At 37.4% G+C, this 23,224-nt stretch overlaps 2 protein-coding genes across 2 annotated transcripts in view; one reads left to right on the top strand and one right to left on the bottom strand.

The window, feature by feature from the left end:
• Positions 1-2,933: 2,933 nt before the first annotated feature.
• On the bottom strand, positions 2,934-4,911 carry LOC129950049 (DNA methyltransferase 1-associated protein 1). Its single transcript, XM_056061827.1, has 8 exons — positions 4,677-4,911; positions 4,508-4,608; positions 4,045-4,445; positions 3,773-3,988; positions 3,591-3,701; positions 3,383-3,530; positions 3,157-3,311; positions 2,934-3,100 (listed from the first exon to the last, which is right to left on the bottom strand). The coding sequence occupies exons 1-8, from the start codon at positions 4,775-4,777 to the stop codon at positions 3,011-3,013; spliced, it is 1,323 nt and encodes a 440-aa protein (XP_055917802.1). The 5' UTR covers positions 4,778-4,911; the 3' UTR covers positions 2,934-3,010.
• Positions 4,912-6,872: 1,961 nt separating this feature from the next.
• LOC129952081 (midasin) overlaps positions 6,873-23,224 on the top strand; it is a 28,897-nt gene continuing 12,545 nt past the window's right edge. Inside the window, exons 1-8 of the mRNA XM_056064509.1 lie at positions 6,873-7,073; positions 7,187-7,416; positions 12,249-13,209; positions 13,276-13,439; positions 13,556-18,806; positions 18,867-19,047; positions 19,112-22,922; positions 22,988-23,164. Coding sequence (XP_055920484.1) covers positions 6,975-7,073; positions 7,187-7,416; positions 12,249-13,209; positions 13,276-13,439; positions 13,556-18,806; positions 18,867-19,047; positions 19,112-22,922; positions 22,988-23,164 — 10,874 coding nt within the window. The 5' untranslated portion in view covers positions 6,873-6,974. The remainder of the gene's footprint in view (positions 7,074-7,186; positions 7,417-12,248; positions 13,210-13,275; positions 13,440-13,555; positions 18,807-18,866; positions 19,048-19,111; positions 22,923-22,987; positions 23,165-23,224) is intronic.

Consider the following 23,224-nt stretch of genomic DNA (forward strand, 5'->3'; position numbering starts at 1 on the left):
TGCGCAGTCGAAGCATTCTTACTTTTGTATGTAATTTTTGTTTTCTCCAAAAAACAAATCTGAGTTGCTTATCGTTTGGTTTCTTTTTTAATTTTTTTAAATATGAAAATTATGAATTACTAAGAACATGCTATTAGGACTTTTGTGTAGGTTATAATGTGATTCGTATTTCTGAAAACCATTTATAAAATTCCTGACATCATCACACGCTTCTTGACTTCTTTTGTTTTTTTTTTAACTTTCTACCCCTTTTATGCCTTGGTATGATTTAAATATTATTTTTTTACATCGTCGGAGGATCGATCATCACTATGCTTTAAAAACAAAAAACTTGAGTACGAGTATTTTCTCCATTAAAAAAAAAAATAGCCTTGAGTTGAATCTAATAGACTAAGGGCTCGCGTACACTAAAACCGATTTATCGGCCGATATCGGATCGGAACAATTCGGACGAGCATATCGGGCGTTCGACTGCATACACTGCTTCCAACCGCGGACGATACCGGTTTCGAGTCTGAATTTGTCAATCTTGGATGTAAAAATAATAATTTTTTCAATGGAAGATTTGGAAGAAATGTATATTTTAGAAAATTCATACCGTCATTTAATGCGTCAACGTAGAAGACGTCGTCGCTGTGTATGGATTAATGAAATATTTATGTAAAGAAAACAACTGGGTGAATACCACCATCTTTTTTAAGATTTGAAATTACAACCCATACAATTTTTCGAGTATTTTAGAATGTCTTTTAGTACATTTCAATATATTTAAAACTCAGTTTAAGCATTGATAACAAAGCAGAACACAAACTATCGGGAATGTATACCACCCATGGAAAGACTCGCAATAACATTGCGGTAAGATGAAGTGCTGTCTTAAATACAAGATGAATTAACATGCTACTTAAATCTTTCAGGTACCTTGCAACTGGGGAATCTTTTCGATCTTTAGCATTTTCGTTCAGAGTTTCAGACAGTGCGGTTGGAAGAATTGTCAGAGAAACTTGCAAAGCAATATTTTATAGTCTTGTACCACATCATATGCCAATGCCAACCGACGAAATGCTTCATCAAAATGCTGAATTGTATTGGTCAAAGTGGGGATTTCCTAACTGTATTGGTAGCTTGGATGGTAAACATGTGCGAATGAAATGTCCTTCTAATTCAGGTAGCATGTACTTCAACTACAAAAAATTTGTTTCCATTGTCTTGCAAGCGGTTGCAAGTCCAGATTATAAATTTTTATTTATCGAGGTAGGTGCTTATGGACAGCAAAGCGATGGTGGGACATTTGCTTCTTCAAATTTTTTTCTTCACTTCGAAAATGGGCATTTTAATATTTCAAAATATTTACCAAATACAAACACTATCTTACCTTTTGTTCTACTAGCTGATGAAGCATATACTCTTAAAAGGTACATTATGAGGCCATATCCAAGACGTAACCTTGGAAAAGAAGAAACGCTTTACAATGAACGTTTGTCAAATGCGCGAGTAGTAATTGAATGCACTTTTGGTATAATAACACAAAAGTGGAGAATTTTGACCAAATGTATCGAAACTACTACAGAAAATGCAGAAACTATTATAAAATCTATATGTTTACTACATAACATTGTTATAGACAAAGAAGGACCACCAGCGCACAATAATTATTCCACAGCTCAAAATAAAAATTTTGATCAAAGAACTAATTTCGCTTCTAGAGGGCATAATAGAAGTGCAACTGAAGCTTATAATATTTGTGAAGCTTTGAAACAGTTCTTTTGTAATGAAAATAACATTCGCTAAGATGAGAAAATTAAATTAAAAAAACTTACTGATGAAACGGGTTATTTTATTATATTGAACGAAAAATTATTACAAAATGACACTTACTGAAGCTGAGAGTCAAAATTATTGATTCTCTTGGGCACTTTGTTTACCGTCTAGAGCACATTCTTCATCCTCCTCGGCGTATAATTCAAACTCCTGGGCAAATGTTGATGTTTGTGAATGAGTCATTTTATTTGCAGTTAGTGGCAAGTTGTATTCAATATTTACAAGATATGTGGGATATGAAATATTTGGTATCAATTCTACAGAGCTGTATCGACTAAATTCCTCCGGAGAAAAGCTGTTCACAGGAGAGTATTGCGGTTGAGGATTTTCTTCTTGTAGGAACACGTCCAATAATTTTCTTTGAACAGAGATCTTTCTGTTACGTGGCACTTCTTTTAGATATGGAAGTAAACTTAACAAAAAATTTCGATCTGGGTCTTCTGAGGATTTATCATCTGACCTACTTTCATATAACTGAAGTTGTCTTTTTTCAATTGTTTCTTTTCATAAACCTTCCAGATCTTTGAGAAGTAAAACGTTGATTTTGAGTTATAGGCACCGATTTTTCATAGGGTTTTTTTATGTTGTTGTGACTTGTGTACCTCAGGTTGGGATTCTGTTGAGGTTCCCGGCTGAGACAACGGCAGAGACGCAGGTTGTGATACCGCTGGCTGAGGTTTTAAAATACCTGTAACCGGTTGCGGATCCGTATCATCTTCTTGGCTGGGACTCCCTATTTCAGACAAGTTTCCACTTAATTGCGTTGGAGCAATTTGTTTTGCTAAAAATAAAAGTGAGTCGTAGAAAGTTGGTAACACTTATTTTAGAACGAACATTCAACTCCTTCATGAAAACTTCTCGCTATAATATGTGTTCCTGTAACATTAATATAATATAACTCTAAATTAATTTTAATAAATATAACTTCCACCCCTGTTCCATTTTCGCATCCTGTTTCAAAAATTGTAATGCCGAAGTGTTAGTTAATAGATACAGATTCGATTTCCAGTAAACTCAATTTTTATACAATTGCATTAAGCCCACTATTGTAATCAAGGTCTAATATATGTATATGTAGTTCGCTCATAAAAGGTACACACCAAAGACAACTGTTGTTTATTGTTACAGTAATTATTTTTATTATTATTCTTTCGTTTTTAATTATAATAATTTTATTAAATTTAAAACCTTATGCTCCACTTAAACTTATACCATCGGTTGAGTTTTCTCCTTGCGATGAATTATCCGGTGGGATCAAAACCGCAGGAATGTTCAATGTCTAAACAAAATAATAAGGTTTAGGACAAAAACGAAGACAACAGAAATATAAAATACCTTTCCAGGACAAGCTGCTTCATATTGATGTTTTAAACTCTCCAGTTCATAGACACAAGTTGCCAAAGCAGTTCTCAGCTCACACAAGAGCACCATATCAGATCGTAGCTCATTAAAACTATTACAAATATCTTCAGTTGGTGGAGGTGAAGGATCTTCAAGAAAAAGTTAAAAAAAAAAAACATTTAAACACTGTTTATTACTTAAATGCAATTAGAAATCTTACCAACTTTAAACTCTTGAATAGCAGTTTCTAAAGCTTTTACTTTTCTTTGTCCAATGTTAGCTGGAAGTTTCATCTTCTGTGAACGAAGTGAAACTCCAGAACCGCGCAGATCGGCAAATTTAATTCCACTTCCACCAATTTCAATTGCCTAAAATAGGAGAAACAGACTTAGTTCAAAATTGTATACAAAAGCTATTTCAAGCCATACATTAACAACTGAATCCACCTTCGACGGCCTGGGTTGATGATGAATTTTTTTCTTGTAGAGTTTTTTCTCGTGTTTTTTGGTCGCTTTGTCTGCCAATGCTGTTTCACTTTGCTACACAAATCAAGTAAAAAAATAAATTTTCAAACAAGATGCATGTTTTTGTTTCTTTAAGAGATCCAAACCTGATCAGCTTGTGAAATAAGCTTTTGAAGATCTTGTGTCTTGCGCTCTCGTTCCTTCTTTCTAGCTTCGATTTTCTTAAGTTCATTCAAAAGCATTTGTTCTTCTTCAACCTGCTTGGTAGTTCGTTCAAATAATTTTTTAAGTTGTTCTTTCCTCTTGCGCTCGTGCTCGGCATCAAAAACATACGCTTTCTTGTCGCTATTTGTTCCCTTGGCCTAAGAATCAAATTGGAAATTTAGAATTTTCTCTCTGAACCAATAATCAACTGTACCTTAGTAAGCAATCCAACAACTTCATAGTATCGCTCTTTTAGATCCTCAACTGTCTTCATTCCAAAACTCACATGATCCCAACGATCAGCCATGATGATAAAACGCAGATCAAATCTCTTAGCCAACTCAAACAAGTGATCAGTTTGAGCTTTTGTCCACTTATTTGGCTGTGACCGCAAATGGGTGTTATACTCGCTGACTGTATAAACTGGTATTTGAAGTTGTTTGTTAAACTTTGCGAAGGGATACTCTCGAGCATCATCAGATTGGCGCTTCCAGTGGTGGAAAACTGCTCCGTCGGTTCTGGCCGGGTTGCTAAACGGTGCCCATTCCCATTTGCGAACTTGTCGCATGCCCAATCGAGCTTTAGCTTGTTTATAACCAGAACCTATTCCAAGAGCTATGGAAAATAGTTATTTTTTTAGGATCTTGAAAAATCAATTAAAAAACAATTATTTTTACCAGTATCCGTGGGCAACAAAGGTGGTGCATCTTTGTTATCATTGTACAACAAAGCAAACACTTCTCGGTGCATCCCTTCAGGACGTTTACTTGTTTTAACTCTGCAAAGGTTGGTAATTTTAGTAATTTGTTTAATTTTTGTTAAAATATGTTGTTAATTTGTTTTTACTTTTCAAAGTTCCTCTTTTTGGTAGCGAGGAATGAATCCCGAGTCACCTCGGGCGTATTCGCACGCTCCATGTCCAGAATATCACGAACATCGGTAGACATTGTTATTCAAATGCTTTTAACCAATTTTATTTTGTTTAAATTGTATTTTGCAGTTTTTAATTCATAAATAAATAAGAATACAAATATTTCTTCTCTGTATAAAATCAAGACGCCACTTTTTATGTCACACTGAAAACTGACACTACTGACAGTTAAATGACAAATGGAGTTCAAGTTTTTAGTGATGCCAAATATTTTTGAATAATATTCTGAAGTTACTAATTCAAGAATCAGAAAATTATGATGTTTTCTAATTTGGAAAACTTTGCATTAGGCCTTAAAATAATTGTGAATAAGTTTAAAAAAGTATTCAATTGTTATTTGTCAAAAATTGTCATTTTACCTCTTCTCTGGAATCGCAAATTTGTGTTTGCACAGTTTTGTATTAACAGATCAAATTCAATCTTGGAGATTTGAATTTAATCGAACGAGTGTGTACTTCAAAATTTGATTTAAGAAATAGATCAGGGCGTCTTTCCATTACCGCATCACGAATTTCCTTCTGATTTGCTTTTTTACAGTAGGGGCCTCAATAGAACATGTTTAAAATATTAAGGCGAGGAAACACCTTTAAGTCATTTTTTTGCGCACTAACAGCTAGGTATGTAAGGGGGGCATGCTGCCCCCTGCAAACCCCTGCTTGAGATTACTATAGAATACGGGGTGGGTGCGAGTTTGGGTATATGCAAAGTAATTTTTCCATATCAGCACTAAAATAAAAGAAATCCGCATACAAAATTAAGTTTGGCAAGACTGAACAAAAAACAAGGAAGAAATGTCAAAATCAAATAAAACAAAATGAACTTTTAAAATTAATTTAAAATAGAAATAAATGTTTCCTCGCTCTAAAATTGCTATAATTATAACTTTTTTGCACATATCTATCAAAAAAAAAACCTCGAGTCGAAATTCGTGCTGTGGTAATGGAAAGTTGAGCCAATTCATCGTTAGCGGGTGGAAGTATTATATAACCTGTCAAGACCACGACGGTAAGCAATAAATTGCCTCTAAATGTTACCTGTTCAATAAATCCTCATTTTAAATAGATCACTATTAAAACATCTGTCACTTTCAAGTCTGTCATCTTTTGACATTTAACATGTTAAAAGTAAGCATACGGTTTCACTAAAAACGCACGATTATAAATAAAATTAAATAATCGTGACCTAGTAAATTTTCCAAGAGGTGATAATAGTTGGCTATCATGTTTTCTTTAGGTTTACGTCATAGATAAAGTCAATGTCAATGCTCCTCAAACGATTCAATGGAATTTCCGACGTAGCAGCCAACAAAGCCACGAATTGGTTATGGTGCTGCAACGGTAGTGGTGGGGCCCTTTGGTTTCTCCATTGTTTATGTTAAGCCATCCTCTTTTAATTAAATACACATTCAGTAATTTCTACTTTCAAATCTCTTAAGCCTAGTACATACTTCCTCGTGAAGTGAACGTTCGCCAGTGGAGAAAGTGAACTTTTGACATTGCTCACTGGTACACACTTGTGAGTACACGCGGAAACCAAATGTCAAAGCTTCACCAACAGTTCCCGTAAATTTTGCACGTGAATTGCCCGTGAACGAAAACTCTCCACTTTGTTCTCCACTCAGCTTCACGAGCAAGTTCACGGGTGAACCAAAAACTGAAATTTGTATGGGTTCACGAGATGGTTCACAAGTATGTACTAGGCTTTAGCATTTTCCACCAAATATGTCTCCAAATTAAAAAACTTTTTTGCATTTCAGAAATTTAAGATGTTAAAATAAAAATAAATTTAACATAAGCTTTTCTAACAGTGTAATTAAATTTTAAGGTTCTTGGTACCACTCTGACCAAATACAAATATAAAACAAAATCAATATCAAAACAAATACTCGTTCTCTCTTGCTCTTTAAAAAAACCTATTTTCTGTCTTTTGTTTTTCACCGTTTGTTGATATCCACGAATACGAAAGCAAAGCAAAACCGACTGCATAAAACAGTAAACAAAGCACAGCTGATTAGCAAAATACGAAATAGACAATGGGAAAACGTCAAAGATTGTCACAGAAAAACACGTGTTTACATTTTTACGCATTTTCATTTCTCCCAGAAACGACAACCGACAAGTCGCAATTCGCTACAACCGTTTTTCCTTAAGTTGGCTGTGATTTTTTCTACCTTAATTAGTTTTTCCTGAGTTTTTGTTTTGTTAAATTTCAAAATGGAAATAAGTTCGAATAAAGTTAGAAAATCCATTAATGAATTATTGCATTTATTAAAATCGGAAGATAAGATTTTAAAAGAGTTTTTGAGGTTACCAGTAAGTTGATATTTCATGAATGAACATGATTGAATGGTTCTTCTTCTGTCTGCAGCACGTGTTTTCAATGGATTCTGTTATAAATTGTAATTTTCTTTATTTTATTTTCCCAGGATTTAACTGCTCCGGATGTTTTGAAATTATTGAATTACTTAGGCTCTAAACTTCTGGATCCTAAATACACCGAGAACATTGGAATAAGCTTCTCAGACTGTATTTTGCTGATTGTTTCGGAGAGAATTAATAACGATGGTGAAGTCAGCGATGTCAGCAATTTCGAAGAGTATCAGAGGAAATGCATTGCCTTATCAAAATTAATGCGGATTTCGAAAGATGTTTTGAGGTATGTTGACCTAAAAATGTCTAAGTTATTTTACAACAAGGATTTCGTGTAGCTAAGAGAATGATCAAACGTCTTATACAGGTTCTTCTAATAAGTATTCCTTTTTGATATTATAAAAACTGTATTTTTAAGGAGTTCAATGGATGTTTATATCATTGCAAAGGAGAAGGTATGCCAATTACATTGAAAGAGATATCAGCTAAATGGCTGGTCGCAGCTCCATAGCCTTATTAAAAAAAAAAACATACAAAGCTTGAGGTTTTCTTAATTCATAAAGTAGCTTTTTTCGGATTTAAAGCAGGTCACTCCACCTCCCACCAAGCCTTAGAGTTAAAAAATTTGTCAAAAACAATCTTGTTTTAAAAATTTCGACGGGCCTAGTTTTGTTAGACATAAAAAAAGCCTTTGACACTGTTTGGCACGATGGACTCACATTTAAGCTAATTTTGTTGAATATTCCACGATATCTTATCTTGTCTTGTATTAGTACTGGGCTTGCGAAATCTTCTTTATTTGATATTTCATTTGGCGTTCCTCAAGGATATGTTTTGGGTCCCTTTCTCTTTAACGTTTTCTTATCCGATCTTTCTAAGCTTGCAAAATACTAAATTTGCCTTGTTCGCGGACGACAGCGCCTCAAGACGCACTTAACTACTTACTGTTTTTCCTTGATAAACTTCTTAGTTACTTAAGTAAGTGGAACATTAAAGTTAACAAAAAATGCCAGGCCATTTGATTCACTCGACGCAGAAAAAAATTTAAAATAATGTAAAAAATTGTGCTAGAAATAAAACGAAACTAAACTGAAGTAGCTTTTTTGATTAAATTCGTGATGCTTTTACATATCTTTAATATTTTTCTAAATATTGAGTTTAAAATATGTAAAATATAATATAAATATTATTTCCAAAAATGTTTGAAAAATCTCTAAAAGTTGTAAGATTTTTCACGTTCTAAAGACATCTTAAAGAAACGTCGAGCCTTTTGTTTTGAAACGGTTTTCAACAGAAACAAGCAAAAGGAATTGAAAGTAATTTACATTCTTGAAAAGAATCCGTCATCTAAACAATTCTATCATATTTATTAAGTTTTTGAAAATATAAATATAATGGTATAAAGCAGAAATCAGAAAGAAAGTTCGAATTGGAAATCAGCTCTCATTAACTTTAAAACGTATTTTTCAAAACTATGAAAGTAACATAACAAGAACTGGAAATTAAGAGCGCAGAGCTTCTAATAACAACCAAGTAATGTTGTTTTAGCTGCGAACTTGAGAATTTGGATTTTCTTTCCAGGAAAGTATGATAGGAAAGGATTACGTTAAAAGACCGAGGAGTATTGAAAAACCTGCAAATGGCTGCAGAACAATGAATCTATAACCAAAAGACTGAAGAATTGAGAGTTTAATTGGACGATGATCTTCTAGTTATGATGCTTTTTGATGGATTATCAGATGACTACAAGGACATATGATCTGCTTTTGATGCTCAAAGCCACTGTCCTGAAGTAACAACTTGGAGTTTTAGACTGAAAGACAGAAATTTGGAAAAACATCGTGTTGAGCGTAATAATGTGGTAAAAGGGGTCACATTGATGGGCTAAAGCTGATTAAACAAGGTTAACTGCGAGTTGCCTTGAATATCAAAATGGTTTGATTACACGGAAATGTACGAACCAATCTGCAAACGTAACAAATGAGAGCTCAAGTCAGCGATCATGGTTTATAGACAGCGGATCAAAGCAACCTCACACATTTGTTCTGATGAAACGTGTGTTGTGCCTTTTAATAAAACTGAACGAGCTTACCATGTTAAATAAACAAGTAGTCAGGAACTGCTAAATCTTCCATTAGTATTTAAAATTCAAAGGAACAAATTTTTTTATACAATACTTTACTTGTTCCAAAATCGGACAAAGATGTTGACTTGATCATGAAAGCTGAAAAACTAAATGGTTTGTACTTTATAGCAGCTGATGAAAATGTTAAGATGAGCAAAGCTACAACCAAATTGCACAAGAGCCTAGGACACTTCATTTTAATCTCATTCATTCGCACAAAAGATGGTTCGTGAGCTGCCCGATGACATCGGAACAAGATGTATGACCTATATTCAAACTTGGCAAACTCAAATACCCTTTCAAATTATGGGATACCAGCGGAATGTTTAAAGTATGAATCTGTTGAGTTAATAAGTAAGCTTCTGCAGTTTACAATGAGATGTTGGAAACAGGTATGATTCCTCAAGAATTTAGGGAATCAATCATTTTTCCGATTCACAAAAAAGGAGCTGGTCTGAGATGTCGAATTATCGAGGAATATCCTTTTTAAATTCGTATTATAAAATATTTACAGCTGTTTTGCAAACACGGCTCAATAAATGGATTGAAGAAAATAAGCTATTGAAAGAATCTCAGGCAGGCTTTAGATCCGGTTACTCAACAATCGATCACATCTTTGTTTTGAATAACATTGCGGATTCATTTACAAGAAGAAGGAAGAAGTTATACGCGTTTTTCGTGGATTTTAAGTCTGCATTTGACACGATGAATAGGCAAGCTCTTTTCAATAAGCTCTTCGGTATGGGAATGTCGTTAAAATTGGAAGAGTCCTGCACAGCCTGTATATGGATACTAATGCAGCAGTTTGGAATTGTACAGAAAGGTCGGATTGGGTTAGAACTAAATCAGGCGTTAGACAAGGTTGCACGATGAGTTCAAGCTTATTCACTCTATTTATAGAAGACTTAGTCGATTTCTTACCTGCTGGTATTGAACACGCGTGAGAATTCATTAAAGCACTCTTGTTTGCGGATTATATTGTGGTTCTTGCATCATCTCCAGAATCACTACAGCTTATGATAAACCGGAATTTTGAGTACTGTAAAATATGGAACCTAATAGTAAACATGGAAAAGTCCAAGATCATGATTTTCAAGATCGGAGGAGAGACAATGCCTTAATGAAAAAAGGAACTACAATGGTGAAAATAAAGAGATTGTTAAAGAGTTCAAATAATTTGGAGTGATTTTAAAACAAAATTTAAATAAGGAAACGCATCTGAGAGAAAAGCTTACAAGTGCAAAAGCCGCCATCAGCACGTTTTGGAGTAGGTGTTTCTCGAACAACAATGTCGCACACAGCAGTAAGTACACTGTTTTTAAAGCAGTAGCAGAATCAATCTTTTTCTATGCAGCTCAAGAGTGGGAAGCGAAGCAATATGAACACGTGGACATATTGTTAAGCTACTACAATAACAGGATCTTCCGGCTGCCACAAAATACGCCGAACTATATAATTATGTTGGAAACGGGACTGCATTCACACTTTGTACGAACACTTCAAATAGATTGATTATGACTCAAAATCATCAATATGAATAATTACCGGTTACCGAAGATAGTGGCACTTCAAACTATTCGAGAGAGGTCGGGATGGTATACAGAATGGATGAAACTTGCTAGGGAGAGTGACATGGACCTTAACATAGATAACTTTGATTTCAATCAGTGCAAAGAATCACTGTACCACCTAATTGCAAAAGTGAATGATATGTTATGGGAAAAATGCCTTAATGAAGCAACTGGGTCTCTGCACATAGCAATTAACAGTCAACTCAATCAGAATTTGGAGGCGTAGAACTATTTCCGGGATGAATACAGAGATTTCGATGATGATTTCGATAAAGCTGCGTGGTGAACTCGTACCTCTTAACTTCATTCCACATAGGGGGGACTTACCAATATTATGCTCCTTATGTAATCTACACATACATATTTCATAAAAAATAAGTTTCCAATTTATGTTTTGTCAACTAGGCAGACGGCAGAATTCCATGCTTTTTTTGATTTTTGTAAACAATGTATTTTTTTTAAGACGAGCAATAAAAATCTGTGGAATCTACAAAAAAATCCGCCAATGGAAAGATGTCACAGCGACTACAACTTGTCCATTCAGACATCTGTGAATAGATGCGTATAGAATCTTTGGGAAAGGCAAAATACTTTATAATCTTCATCGAAGACTTTTCAAGAAAGAAAGAGTGAAGCTCTCCAAGCCATTCTGCTGAAACACAGTCTGAAGAAAAACGCAAGACACTTGGAACGGATAATGGACCGGAATACTGCAACAACGATTTTCAGAAATTTATAGAAGGGAGCAGAATTCTTCATCAGAAGACCGTGCCACATACAATAAAAAACTATTTTAATAATATTTAATAAGTAACAAAACTATTTACAACAAAATAAATAAATTAAGAAAGTGATAGTAAATTAATAAGAGGTAAATTAATTCAGTGAAACATTTGTAGAAAGATAAAGATTTGTACTTCGTAATCTTATAGTTCTTTAATTTCATTTCCTTTATTGCGTCCCTATTGCTTTAGCCTTACTTAAGGATTCTGCTTGCCTTATTGCCAAAGATTTAATTAGATGGCAGAACTGCTCTTAGAAAACCAAGGCCTAGTGACTTATAACTCTCAACCATATTCCTGTGTTCGAGTAATGTCAGGGATGTAAGAAAGCTACAGTTTTTATGCTGAATCCAAAAATTTCTCTTGAAGGATTTTTCAATTCCTAGCAAGAGACAGTACCCGTGAAAAAAAAAAACTTTAGGTGAAAAAGGCAGCGATCGAACCCAAGACTTCTAGCATTAGTGTCCTACACATTAATCTTCACGCAGTGACTGCTTCATTTTTACTAATGGCGTAATTTTTACTAGTAAACAGATAAATCTACCGTGCCATTTAAAATAAAACCTCTTTTTCGAAAATATAAACTGGGACTACGAACTATTAATTAATTCTTAAATATATTTACTCGTTTTTCTTCTAGATATGCAACAAAGTACTTTACCAACAAACCAGCCCCATTCACCCGTTCAAATGACGAAAATTCGATTAAAAAGAAAGCCAAACTCACAAAGGCAACCCATGTTGGCGACTTGGAAATCGCAAAATGCTGCTTCCAACTTCTTTCATGTGATCCGGTTTTCTTTAAAGATCTCTGGAACTGGTCTCAGTTTGTGTCTCACTACCTAAATCAAGGATGTGATCTCCAAAAACTTTATTGCAACCATGTCATAGCCATCATCACACATATGACCCCTCATCAATTGAAGGAATTGAATAAATCAATCAGTGAGGATGTGATTTTGTTGTTCGACAAGGAACAGCATTGTATTCCTTTTAGACCCAGCAATCTTCCCAACTGTGAGAATCCAACACAATCAGATTCCCTATTAACTGTGCCTTTTGCGAGTGAGGTCGTTACCAATGTTGAGGGTGTTCTAATTCCCATTTTCAACAATGAAAACAAAAAATTCTACGAAGAAACGGACGGCAACTATGATACGATTGTAAGAGTCGATTCGACAAAAGTCAATTTGAGAAGTATTGCCCTGGGAGTGTCATCAGGCAAAGCGGTTTGTCTGTCCGGACCAGTTGGATGCGGTAAAACAACTCTAGTTGAATATCTAGCTAGAAAGACTGGAAGAGTTTGTCCCAAGCAGCTGGAAGTTGAGAATTTAAAAAATAAAAATGAAAATAAGCAATCGTTGAAGGTCAAAACTAAAAATAACAACACAAAAAAGGATCAACTCAGTAGGAATAAACGCAAGAGTGACATTGAAAAGGATGATAATGTTTTGAAAGTCACTGATGAAGCACTCGACAAAAGGAATGGATTTCTGCGAATTCAGCTGGGAGATCAGACTGATAGTAAGATGTTGTTGGGTCAATATCGCTGTACCGATGTTCCAGGAGAATTTATTTGGCTTCCAGGTGTTTTAACACAGGTATAAGGGTTGAGCTTTTAATTTTCAAGAAGGGCCTAAAATGTAATTTCCATTTTTCTTCCTCAGGCTGTAATGAACGGTTATTGGTTGCTTCTTGAAGATTTAGACTCAGCTACACAGGATACATTTACAATCCTAAATAATTTGTTGGAGAACAATTTCCTAAGTGTTCCTGGCTTCAGAGATTGTGTCAAAATCGAACCAGGTTTCCAACTTTTTGTGACAATTAGGTAAGTACGGAGAATTCACTCTCATAAGTATTCAATTCCGTTCATTCAAATCAGTCCAATTATAAGAGAATTCTCTGATTAATTTCTTAAACCTTGCATTTTGTTTTTAATTTAAGAACCAACAAAGGAGCCAATGCTTCCCAAAAGTGTCTCTATTCTCTGCTGGAGAAATATCTTTACACTATCAATGTTCTGCCATTGTCTCGCAATGAACTTTGTCGTGTGGTCAGCACAAATTATCCTAAACTAAGTACAGTTGCCAATCGTATAGTCGATGTGTTCTTGACATTTTCAAGTGGAGATCACACCGTTGCTGATAACTTACGCACCCAGGAAACTGGTGAAAAAGCTGATAAAACCGAGAAATATGTCGCTTTACCATTTGAAGCGGTCTCTGTCAGCAGCATAACAAATTCTGGAAGACTTGTGTCCACGAGAGATCTCATTAAGTTGTGTGCTCGTTCGAATCCAATGTTCTCAGTCACAAGTACAGAGTGTGCCTATTTTGTGTTTCAAAATGCCGTCGATGTGTTTTGTTCATATTTGCCTGAGGGCAGGGACAAAACTCGCCTTGTCACGAGTATTGGAGCTAAGCTTGGTATCATTCAATCGAGATGTGAATTCTTTTCTGATGAATATAAGCCCGATGTCGAGGTGGATAGCAAGAGAATCAAAGTTGGCCGAGCTGAGCTTGTATCGAAATTATGTGGGCTTTTAAAGCCTCGCAACGATGACGATGATGACTTGCTAAGACCAGTTAAGAAGCAGAAACTTGCGAAGAACCTAAAGAAAACAATCATGCCCCAGAAGACAACTAAAAGTGCCACATTCTCATTTACCCGAATGGCTTCATGTTTGTTGGAACGGATAGCAGTGTGTGTTGGCCAAGACGAGCCTGTTCTTCTGGTAGGTGAAACCGGAGTGGGAAAGACCTCATCGGTGCAGTATTTAGCTGAAAAAACCCACCACAAGTTGGTTGTGGTTAACATGAACAACCAATCAGATGTGTCTGATCTAGTGGGAGGCTTCAAGCCGGTCGATCTGAATTACGTCGTAGCACCTTTGAGAACCGAATTCGAGAACCTCTTCCGCAAGACTTTCGATGGCAGCAAAAATGAGACGTTCCTTAATAAATTCAGTATTTGCTACAATCAAGGCAATTTTAAAGTCCTCATCAAACTTATGATCACCGTGGTGCAGTCCGTGTTCGGTCGTTACGAAAAAGGTGAATTCAAATTCCAGGAAGATCTGCCTAAGTGGAAACAATTGCAAGTTAAGCTGGTCAAGTTAGATTCCCAGCTATCGAAGTCTATTAATATTTCGTTTGCCTTCATTCCTGGATCGTTGGTGAATTGCATTAAAAATGGAGACTGGGTTCTGTTGGACGAAATCAATTTGGCCTCTGCCGAAACTCTGGAATGTCTCTCGACGATTCTCGAGCCCGACGGGTCGGTTGTGTTGCTTGAAAAGGGTGATTTCACCCCAGTGAAACGACATCCTGACTTCAGGATCTTCGCCTGCATGAATCCCAGCACGGATATCGGTAAAAAGGACCTTCCCGTGGGTATTCGAAATCGTTTTACCGAGTTCTTCGTCGATGAACTGACCACAGATGGTGATTTGACTCTGCTAGTCAGCGATTACCTGAGCAACACTGGAATTGAAAAGAAGCGAGTAACGAACATCGTGAAGTTGTACAAAAAACTCCGGATCTTGTCAAAAATGGAACTCAACGATGGTCTGGGTAATCGTCCGGTGTTTTCTCTACGTACACTTTGTCGTTCTCTTAGGATTTGTGCAAAGAATCTCTGCGGATCCATTGAGAGAAATCTCTACGAGAGTTTCTGTATGAGTTTCTTGACGCAACTAGATCCTGCCTCCCACAATATCGTTTTGGAACTGATCAAGGGTTCATTGCTGAGCAACGTTAAGGCGATTCTATCACAGGGCATCCCACGTCCAGGAGAAGACTACTTGAATTTTGAAGGCTACTGGATACAAAAGGGACCAAATGAGATTCAAGAATGCGCCAACTACATTCTCACCAAAAGTGTGGGGGAAAATCTGAAGGATCTATCGAGAATTATATCGATCGGGAAGTTACCAATCCTGCTCCAGGGTCCGACAAGTGCTGGAAAGACAAGTTTAATTGAGTATGTCGCCAAGAAAAGTGGAAACCATTGTTTGAGAATCAATAACCATGAGCACACTGATCTACAGGAGTACATAGGAACTTACACATCCGACGTGACCGGCAAGTTATCCTTTAAAGAGGGCGTCCTTGTGCAGGCTATGCGCAACGGCTTCTGGATAATCCTCGATGAGTTGAATTTGGCCTCGACAGACATTTTGGAAGCCCTTAATCGTGTCCTCGATGACAATAGAGAGTTGTTCATTCCTGAAACCCAAACCGTCGTCAAAGCTCATCCTAATTTCATGCTGTTTGCCACACAAAATCCACCCGGCTTATACGGAGGTCGAAAAACTCTTTCGAGAGCTTTTAAGAATCGTTTTATTGAGCTTCACTTTTCCGAGATTCCCCGAAATGAATTGGAAGTTATCCTGGAGAAACGTTGTCTCATTCCACAATCGTACTCCAAGAAAATGGTTCAATGCATGTGGGATTTGCAAAAGAATCGCAAGACTACAACCAAGAATGTCTTCACATTGCGTGATCTTTTCCGATGGGGAAACCGCTACACCTACGCCGATAAGGAGCTCCTCGAGGACCAGAAGTACGATTGGAACCAACATTTAATAGAAGAGGGTTACCTGGTTTTGTCGGCGAAAGTGAGAACTGATATCGAGATTGAAATCATAGAAGAAACCCTTTATCGAAACTTTAGAAAGAAGATTAACCTGGATTTGCTGTTCGGCGCGGAAGCTTCGCCTGTAACAAGGGCCATCATAGACTCAATCAAAAGCTACACCCAAAGAAATGACATTGTCTGGACAAGAAACATGACACGAATGGCGGTTTTGGCGGCCAAAGCGATACAATTCAATGAACCCGTACTGTTGGTCGGACCAACTGGATGTGGAAAGACCACAGTGTGCCAGATCCTTGCCAGTATTCATGATGTTCAATTGAGGATCCTCAATTGTCACATGCACACCGAGGGAGCTGATTTCTTGGGTGGTCTGAGGCCATGTAGAACAAATTCGGAGGGAGACGAGAATCAGAAGTTGTTCGAGTGGGCCGATGGCCCGTTGATCATGTCTATGGTGGAGGGAAGCTATTTTATGGCTGATGAAATCTCTTTGGCAGAGGATTCGGTTCTTGAACGATTGAATTGCATTCTAGAACCTGAGAGGACGGTCTTGTTGGCTGAGAAAGGAGGTGTAAGTGATGTTGATTCCGTGTCCAAGGACTTTGTCACCAAAGCAGCCGATGGATTCCAATTCTTCGCTACTATGAACCCTGGAGGTGATTTCGGCAAGAAAGAGTTGTCGCCTGCTCTAAGGAATCGATTCACTGAGATTTGGTGCATTCCGTCGGATTCAAGAGATGATCTGGTGAATATTGCCGCGAATTGCATGGCACAGAGTATGGAAGGAAAGGAGATGGAATATGTTCGTAAGGTTGCTTCTTTCCTGGTCGATGTTGTGTTCTGTATTCGGGATAAAGTTGAGAAGTTTAAGTTCTCCATTCGAGACATCCTCGCCTGGTCGAACTATTTGATTGTCAATTCCAAACTTGACTTCCCCGAGGCAGCTATGTTTGGCTTGGAGACGATTTTCTTGGATTCCCTAGAAATGTTACCACATGAGTCGTTGGAAAAGATAGAAGAACTTAAATCGAACATCATTCGGTATGCCATTGAACAAGCAAAGCTTACCGTCGGCATTGAGTTTAAAGAGGAGGAAATTATGTCAAAGCGTGGAAGTGTGATTGAAACTACAGAAGAGTCCTTCGGGATCAAACCCTTCTTCATTCCCACAAATCCTGAAAGAAAGATAAACGCAGACGAACATTTTCTATTCGATGCACCGACAACAAAGAAGAATCTCTTCCGACTTCTCTCGGCGTTGAGTTTGAATAAGCCCGTTTTGTTGGAAGGACCTCCTGGAGTTGGCAAAACATCTATTGTGGAGAGTCTGGCTCATGCCATCGGTTACAATGTCGTAAGAATAAACCTTTGTGAACACACTGATCTGGCCGATCTTTTCGGAACTGATTTGCCTGCAGAAGAGAATATTGATGATCCTGAAGTGAAGAACACCATAGGATCGTTTGTGTGGAGAGATGGTCCACTGTTGGCGGCTTTGAAATCGGAAAACACATGGATCTTGCTTGACGAGTTGAATTTAGCTCCACAAAGTGTTCTCGAGGGTCTAAACGCCATTCTTGATCATCGAGGAGAAGTTTACATACCCGAGTTGAACAAAACATTTGTCCTCAGTCGAATGACTCGCATATTTGCCTGCCAGAATCCACTGCGTCAAGGTGGAGGTCGTAAGGGTCTCCCACAATCGTTTCTCAATCGATTCAACAAAGTCTACCTGAGAAAGCTCTCCACCGAAGATTTGCTGTTTGTAGTAAATGGAAAATATGCTAAACACTTCGAGGAGTTGGCCACGCATTTTAAGGGATTTTTGGAACAAATCGATGGAATGGCAGAGCCATTTAATGTCTTTGATTTACTCCAACAAAAAGACGGCTTTAAAATAAGCGAAAAAACCCATCCAGCTAAAATTGAGTTCGATTTGTCCCTGCGATTAGTTAAATTCTCGGAGAAGCTGGACAAAGGAATTGCTGACATGGAATTCGGCTACAAGGGAGGTCCATTCGAAATTAATTTGCGTGATATTCTGAGATGGTGTGATTTGCTTATAAGTCCCCAAACTGGATTCATTCCCAAAAAGACCCCCTTCCAACGTCAGGATTCCATAAAGGAACTTGTAAGTGAATTCCAAAACTTCCTCACTGTACTCTACGAACGTATGAAGTTGATCTACTATCAAAGAATGAGATCCGATCAAGATAAGCTTTTTATTCGTAATGCATTCAGTGCGGTCTTCAATTGTGATGCTGAGAAATTTAATACCCTATCCGAAGACGTTTCTCTCTATTGGACAGACACGAAAATCTATCTAAATGATATTGTATTGGAAAGAGAACCTGCAGTAAGTGGGAATGCTACTCTGAGACCACTGAAGAGCAAAGTAAAGACACCACTTATGCTGGCATCCCAAAGAGAATATCTCAAGAATTTGATTGAATGTGTTTACATGGAGAAGCCGGTGCTATTGTGTGGTCCAACCGATTCAGGAAAAACTAAACTCATCGATTTGGTTTGTACTTTATCCAATGAAGTGTGTAACTCCGACACCATCGATGATTCTGTTACTGGAAGTTTTCAACAGGTGAGTGAGATGAGGTTTTTTTAGTAGGATGTCCATTATTTTCTAAGTTTTGACTTTCAGATTGATCTCAATCGACACTTGGAAGAGATATCACAAAGCGTTGAAACAATTTTCATAACAGAAGTCCAGAACCTTATCATAACCCTAAACAATGGCGAACATCAGGCACTAACAACTCACAAACTGGAAGAATTACTCAATGCCTGGAGTAAATATTCGGACCTCAATAAAATCAAAATTGGTAACTAACTAAGAAGAAAAAGTTAACTTACTTTTTTTACAAATATTTAAATATTCTTCCCCAGATCTTCACAATCAATCAGAGATGTCTGACGAGCTGAACAATTTCCGCAATCGCATTCAACTCATAGCCAAAGTCATAACTAAACTCCTGTCTGTTCAGACTATTTCCCTTCACGTCCAGACCGAACTGGAACAACTGAACAAAGTCCTCAAAGCTCTTAAGAATCTAATTCGCAACTACGAATCACTGAACACCGGTGGAAGTTTCGAATGGGTAGACTCGAAAATTGTCAAATCCCTCAAAAATGGCCAATACATCAGTTTGGAACATGTGAATCTATGTTCGTCGGCGGTTTTGGATCGATTGAATCCGGTCTTCGAACCGAATGGCAAGCTCATGATATCCGAAAAGGGTGTAACTGCCAATGATGAAGCTGAAATTGTCGATAAGCATGAGAATTTCCGGGCATTCCTCACCATCGATCCCAAGAATGGAGAACTATCTCGAGCCATGAGGAATCGTTGTGTGGAGATGGCATTTAGCAAGGACAACTACACCCAAGATGACTTCCGAGTTATTGTCTACGAGAACGGAATTCATGACATAAATTCGATAAATACAATTCTGAGGATCCACGAGAGAATTTGTAAAGCAACCGAGATCAATAACTTCAATGTTTCCCATCTCACACAATTTGCCTTCCTGGTCGATGCGTACAAAGGTATCGGCTATGACGATGAAAGGGCTATATATGTCAGTGGAATGGAGGTATACGTCTATTCGTCGAATATCGATCTAATGGGATATGGCTTGGCTTTTTATCAAAATCAACTGCGAGAAATTGTGCTTGAGGAATCGAAGAAACTACTAAACGATGTTGAGAATGTGGAAGGAGTGGATCTTCAAAACGTAGTTCTCAGAGGTGAAGATTTGAATTCTGTGGCATTGGTTAAAATGCAAGCCGAACCTTTCAGATTGCTCCTTAAGAATAATGCTAGTGATGCATTGAGCCAGCTTTTTAGTGGTTTTGAGAGTATCGACTTCCAAAACAGCTTAGAATTGATAAGGACTTGTATGTACATGTTCTATGAAACAAGTTCCATGGACGACAGTAACGTCCGGCATTTGTACTTAAAGGAGATTCTAAAGTCCGCTGAATTGGATCAAAATTCGGTGAAGGAACTCGAAATGCTCAGTGATGAGTTCTATTCCACGATACACCAAAGTAAGCAAAACTTCGGAGAAAATCTAAGCTCCATTCCATGGAACAGCAAACTATTCCCACGGATCAGGGAATACATCACAGAACTCAATGCAGAATACGAACAACAAGGCTTCGCTCTAAGTGCTCTCTTGTTGTCGCATTTATTAGTTGATAATGTTGGCCTTGAACCAGTCGCCAAATTGAGTCAACTTAACGCTCTCGCCTATTCCCAAGCTGTTCAAACTAAAGTCATTAACGATCGTCTGAATAATGTGTTCCTAAATAATCTAGCGACATTTGTCAGGAGTCTGGGTCACATTTTGAATGCCTCTTTGGGATATGCTGGATTCAATCTGTCCAATTATGTTCAAGTTATCACGGCCTTCTTGTGGACCAATCGTTTAGTGAACATATCCAAAGGCAAGTTGTTCATTGGCAAAGTCCTCAATACGAATTTAATGGATAAACTACTCTTGCACTTCAAGTGGTTGGACAAGAATCTATTGAAACAGTTGGAGAAACTTTTGCCAAACTATAAGCAGTTGAATGCTGAGTTTGAGTTGAGTCTGCAGAAGATTGCCAACTACGCCTTGAGTGTGAATCATCCATTGAATTTGATAAGGAAAGTCTATACAAAGCAAATGACCCAGTTCCAGCCGTATTACAATGAAGAACAAGTCCAGAGGTTGAAGTTGAGAAACACACTTGATGCCGCTCTTGCTGTGGTTCCTGTGTATGGAGCATATTCGAATGAGTTTATTGCAAAGAAGCTTCTGGCACAGAAATCGGATGAAGCGAGAAAGTTGAAAGCGGTTGTTTTGAAGAAAAAAGGAATTGACATTCAATTGCAGCGTTTGCCAGGGGGTGCTGCTTTGCCTTCTGATATTCCCCAAACTCTTATAGATGCAATGACGAACTTTATCAATGATTTTGCGGAAAAGGAGGAGGAAACTGTTGACGATTGGGAATTCGATGAATACGAGAAGTCACTTGCGGTCATTGCCTCTGTTCTCAATGCAGACCTGCAGCCGACGCAGTTGCCAAATCAGGTAGAATTCGAAATGCTTCCACTTCGAGAATACTACGTAAACAAGTTCGTTTCCCAAATTATGGTCAATAAATCGAGGAGCTTAGAGTTGAATGAGTTCTTCATTGAGAATATTCCGTCACTGAGTACGTCGACGCTTGAATTACTTCAGCTCACGAAAAGCAAGAAATATCAACGATTGGAAGGATTGTTCTCTGAGATCCTAAGACATATCTCCACCATCGAGGCTGACAGTGAGTTTGAAAGCCTGATTCAGTATATGAATGTGAATTTCAAGCTTATTTCAACGTACAATCATCTTGTGTCGAAGACATCGCATTCTTTACTGTTGAATAATCTCTCCACAAGGAGTGATGCCTGTTTGAATCTTGAAAAGAAAGACCTAGAAGTTGCTTCGACCTATGCATACACTGGACCACCTTTAAGCGAGAGTGTTTTTAAGATGCTATTCCATTGGGATGGAAGCTTTAAGGCAATCTCACTGAGTGACTTGCAGGTTTGGAAGTCATCCCTGGCTGATATGCGTCAATTGATTTGGAACAATGGCCTGTTGATGGGAAACAGATTTGATCTATCTCAATCGATTCTGGAGGAGAGTTTGTCAAAAGCCAAGAAGCTTACTGTGGAAGTTAAATACGTGCAAAAGCTCTGTCAGAATATGGAAAATGAGAATTTCTCCGATTACAATGATAATTTCCAGAAACTTGTCTCTAAATTAAATCATCACTGTATTGAGACACAAACTGAAGTCAACGCCCAACTCCAACCGATGCTAAGGACTCAGAATAACTTTTACAATGCGTCCTTAATTCAGTCGCTCATTGGATCTATAGAATTGTGTCTGCTCACCTTTACACCGTTGATCGATCCGGTTGAGAAGAATCGTCTTAAAAATGAGTACATAGTCGAGGATATAAATTGTCTCAGTACCCTCATGACAGCCTACGATTTCATGAAGATCACCATGAACTACAAGAATTTCGGAGCAGAGATATGCAATGAGTTGCAGTTGAGACTCGCCGACTTAGCCAAAAGACAAGCTAAGTTCTCTCAAAAGGTTGCTCTGCGTCCAGAAGTCTGTTTATATTCGAATTTAGTTCAAGACATAACTCACTTCTTGAAGACAAATTGTGAACCAAATTCATTGCATAATCTTCTCCAGCAAGTCGATGATAGTTGGCAGGAGTGTATTGACTTTAAACCCACACCGGATGAGTCCAAGTTAATGAGACTTATCGAGACGTACAAAAAACTCGATTTATGGATATCGAATTCGCAGAGATTTATCAATCATACAATGAAACGTTATGCGGGTCACTATGAAGATTTCCTACAACCCCTAGAGTGTTCGGTGGGTTTGGTTAGATTCGGTTTTGAGGGCTTGAAAGTCTCCCTCCAACAAATGCAAAGCTCAATCCTACCCAATTCCATTGGAATCTTTTCGAATTTGAACGAAAATGGGAAGTTGTCGAATTTACTTACAAATATTGTTGAGTTCCCGAGTTCGAGTAGTTTGCAAGTTTTCAATGCGGACAAGTCCACGAAGAATGTACATGAGATTCGTTCGATTGTTTTTTCTGTTCTAGATCGACTTGAGGGCAGCGAATTTGAATACTTTAGGTAAGTATTTTATAAAGAGGGATGTAAATTGAATTAAATTATTTAATCAAAAACATTTTTTCTAGACTTTTAAAATCAAAAATTCTTGAGCTTAAGAATCGTATTACTATCTCAATGGATATCAATGAAGAGACATTCAATGAACTTGATTTTGCCCTCAATATATGCAACAAAGTATGGCAAGATGAGGAGGAGCGTAAGAGGAAACAAAAAGCCGAAGAAGATAGTCTTTATGTTACAAAGTAAGTTTAATTAAAATCAAAAATAATTGATCTAAAATTGTATCTATTTTTTTTCTTTAA

Source organism: Eupeodes corollae, chromosome 3, assembly GCF_945859685.1.
Source record: "Eupeodes corollae chromosome 3, idEupCoro1.1, whole genome shotgun sequence".
Taxonomy (NCBI): domain Eukaryota; kingdom Metazoa; phylum Arthropoda; class Insecta; order Diptera; family Syrphidae; genus Eupeodes; species Eupeodes corollae.

Coding starts and splice junctions, on each gene's coding strand:
- LOC129950049 (XM_056061827.1), bottom strand. CDS start 4,777: ATGTCTACCGATGTTCGTGATATTCTGGACATGGAGCGTGCGAATACG. Junction 4,609..4,676: donor AAAAAGAGGAACTTTGAAAA/GTAAAAACAAAT, acceptor CAACCTTTGCAG/AGTTAAAACAAGTAAACGTC. Junction 4,446..4,507: donor TTTGTTGCCCACGGATACTG/GTAAAAATAATT, acceptor TATTTTCCATAG/CTCTTGGAATAGGTTCTGGT.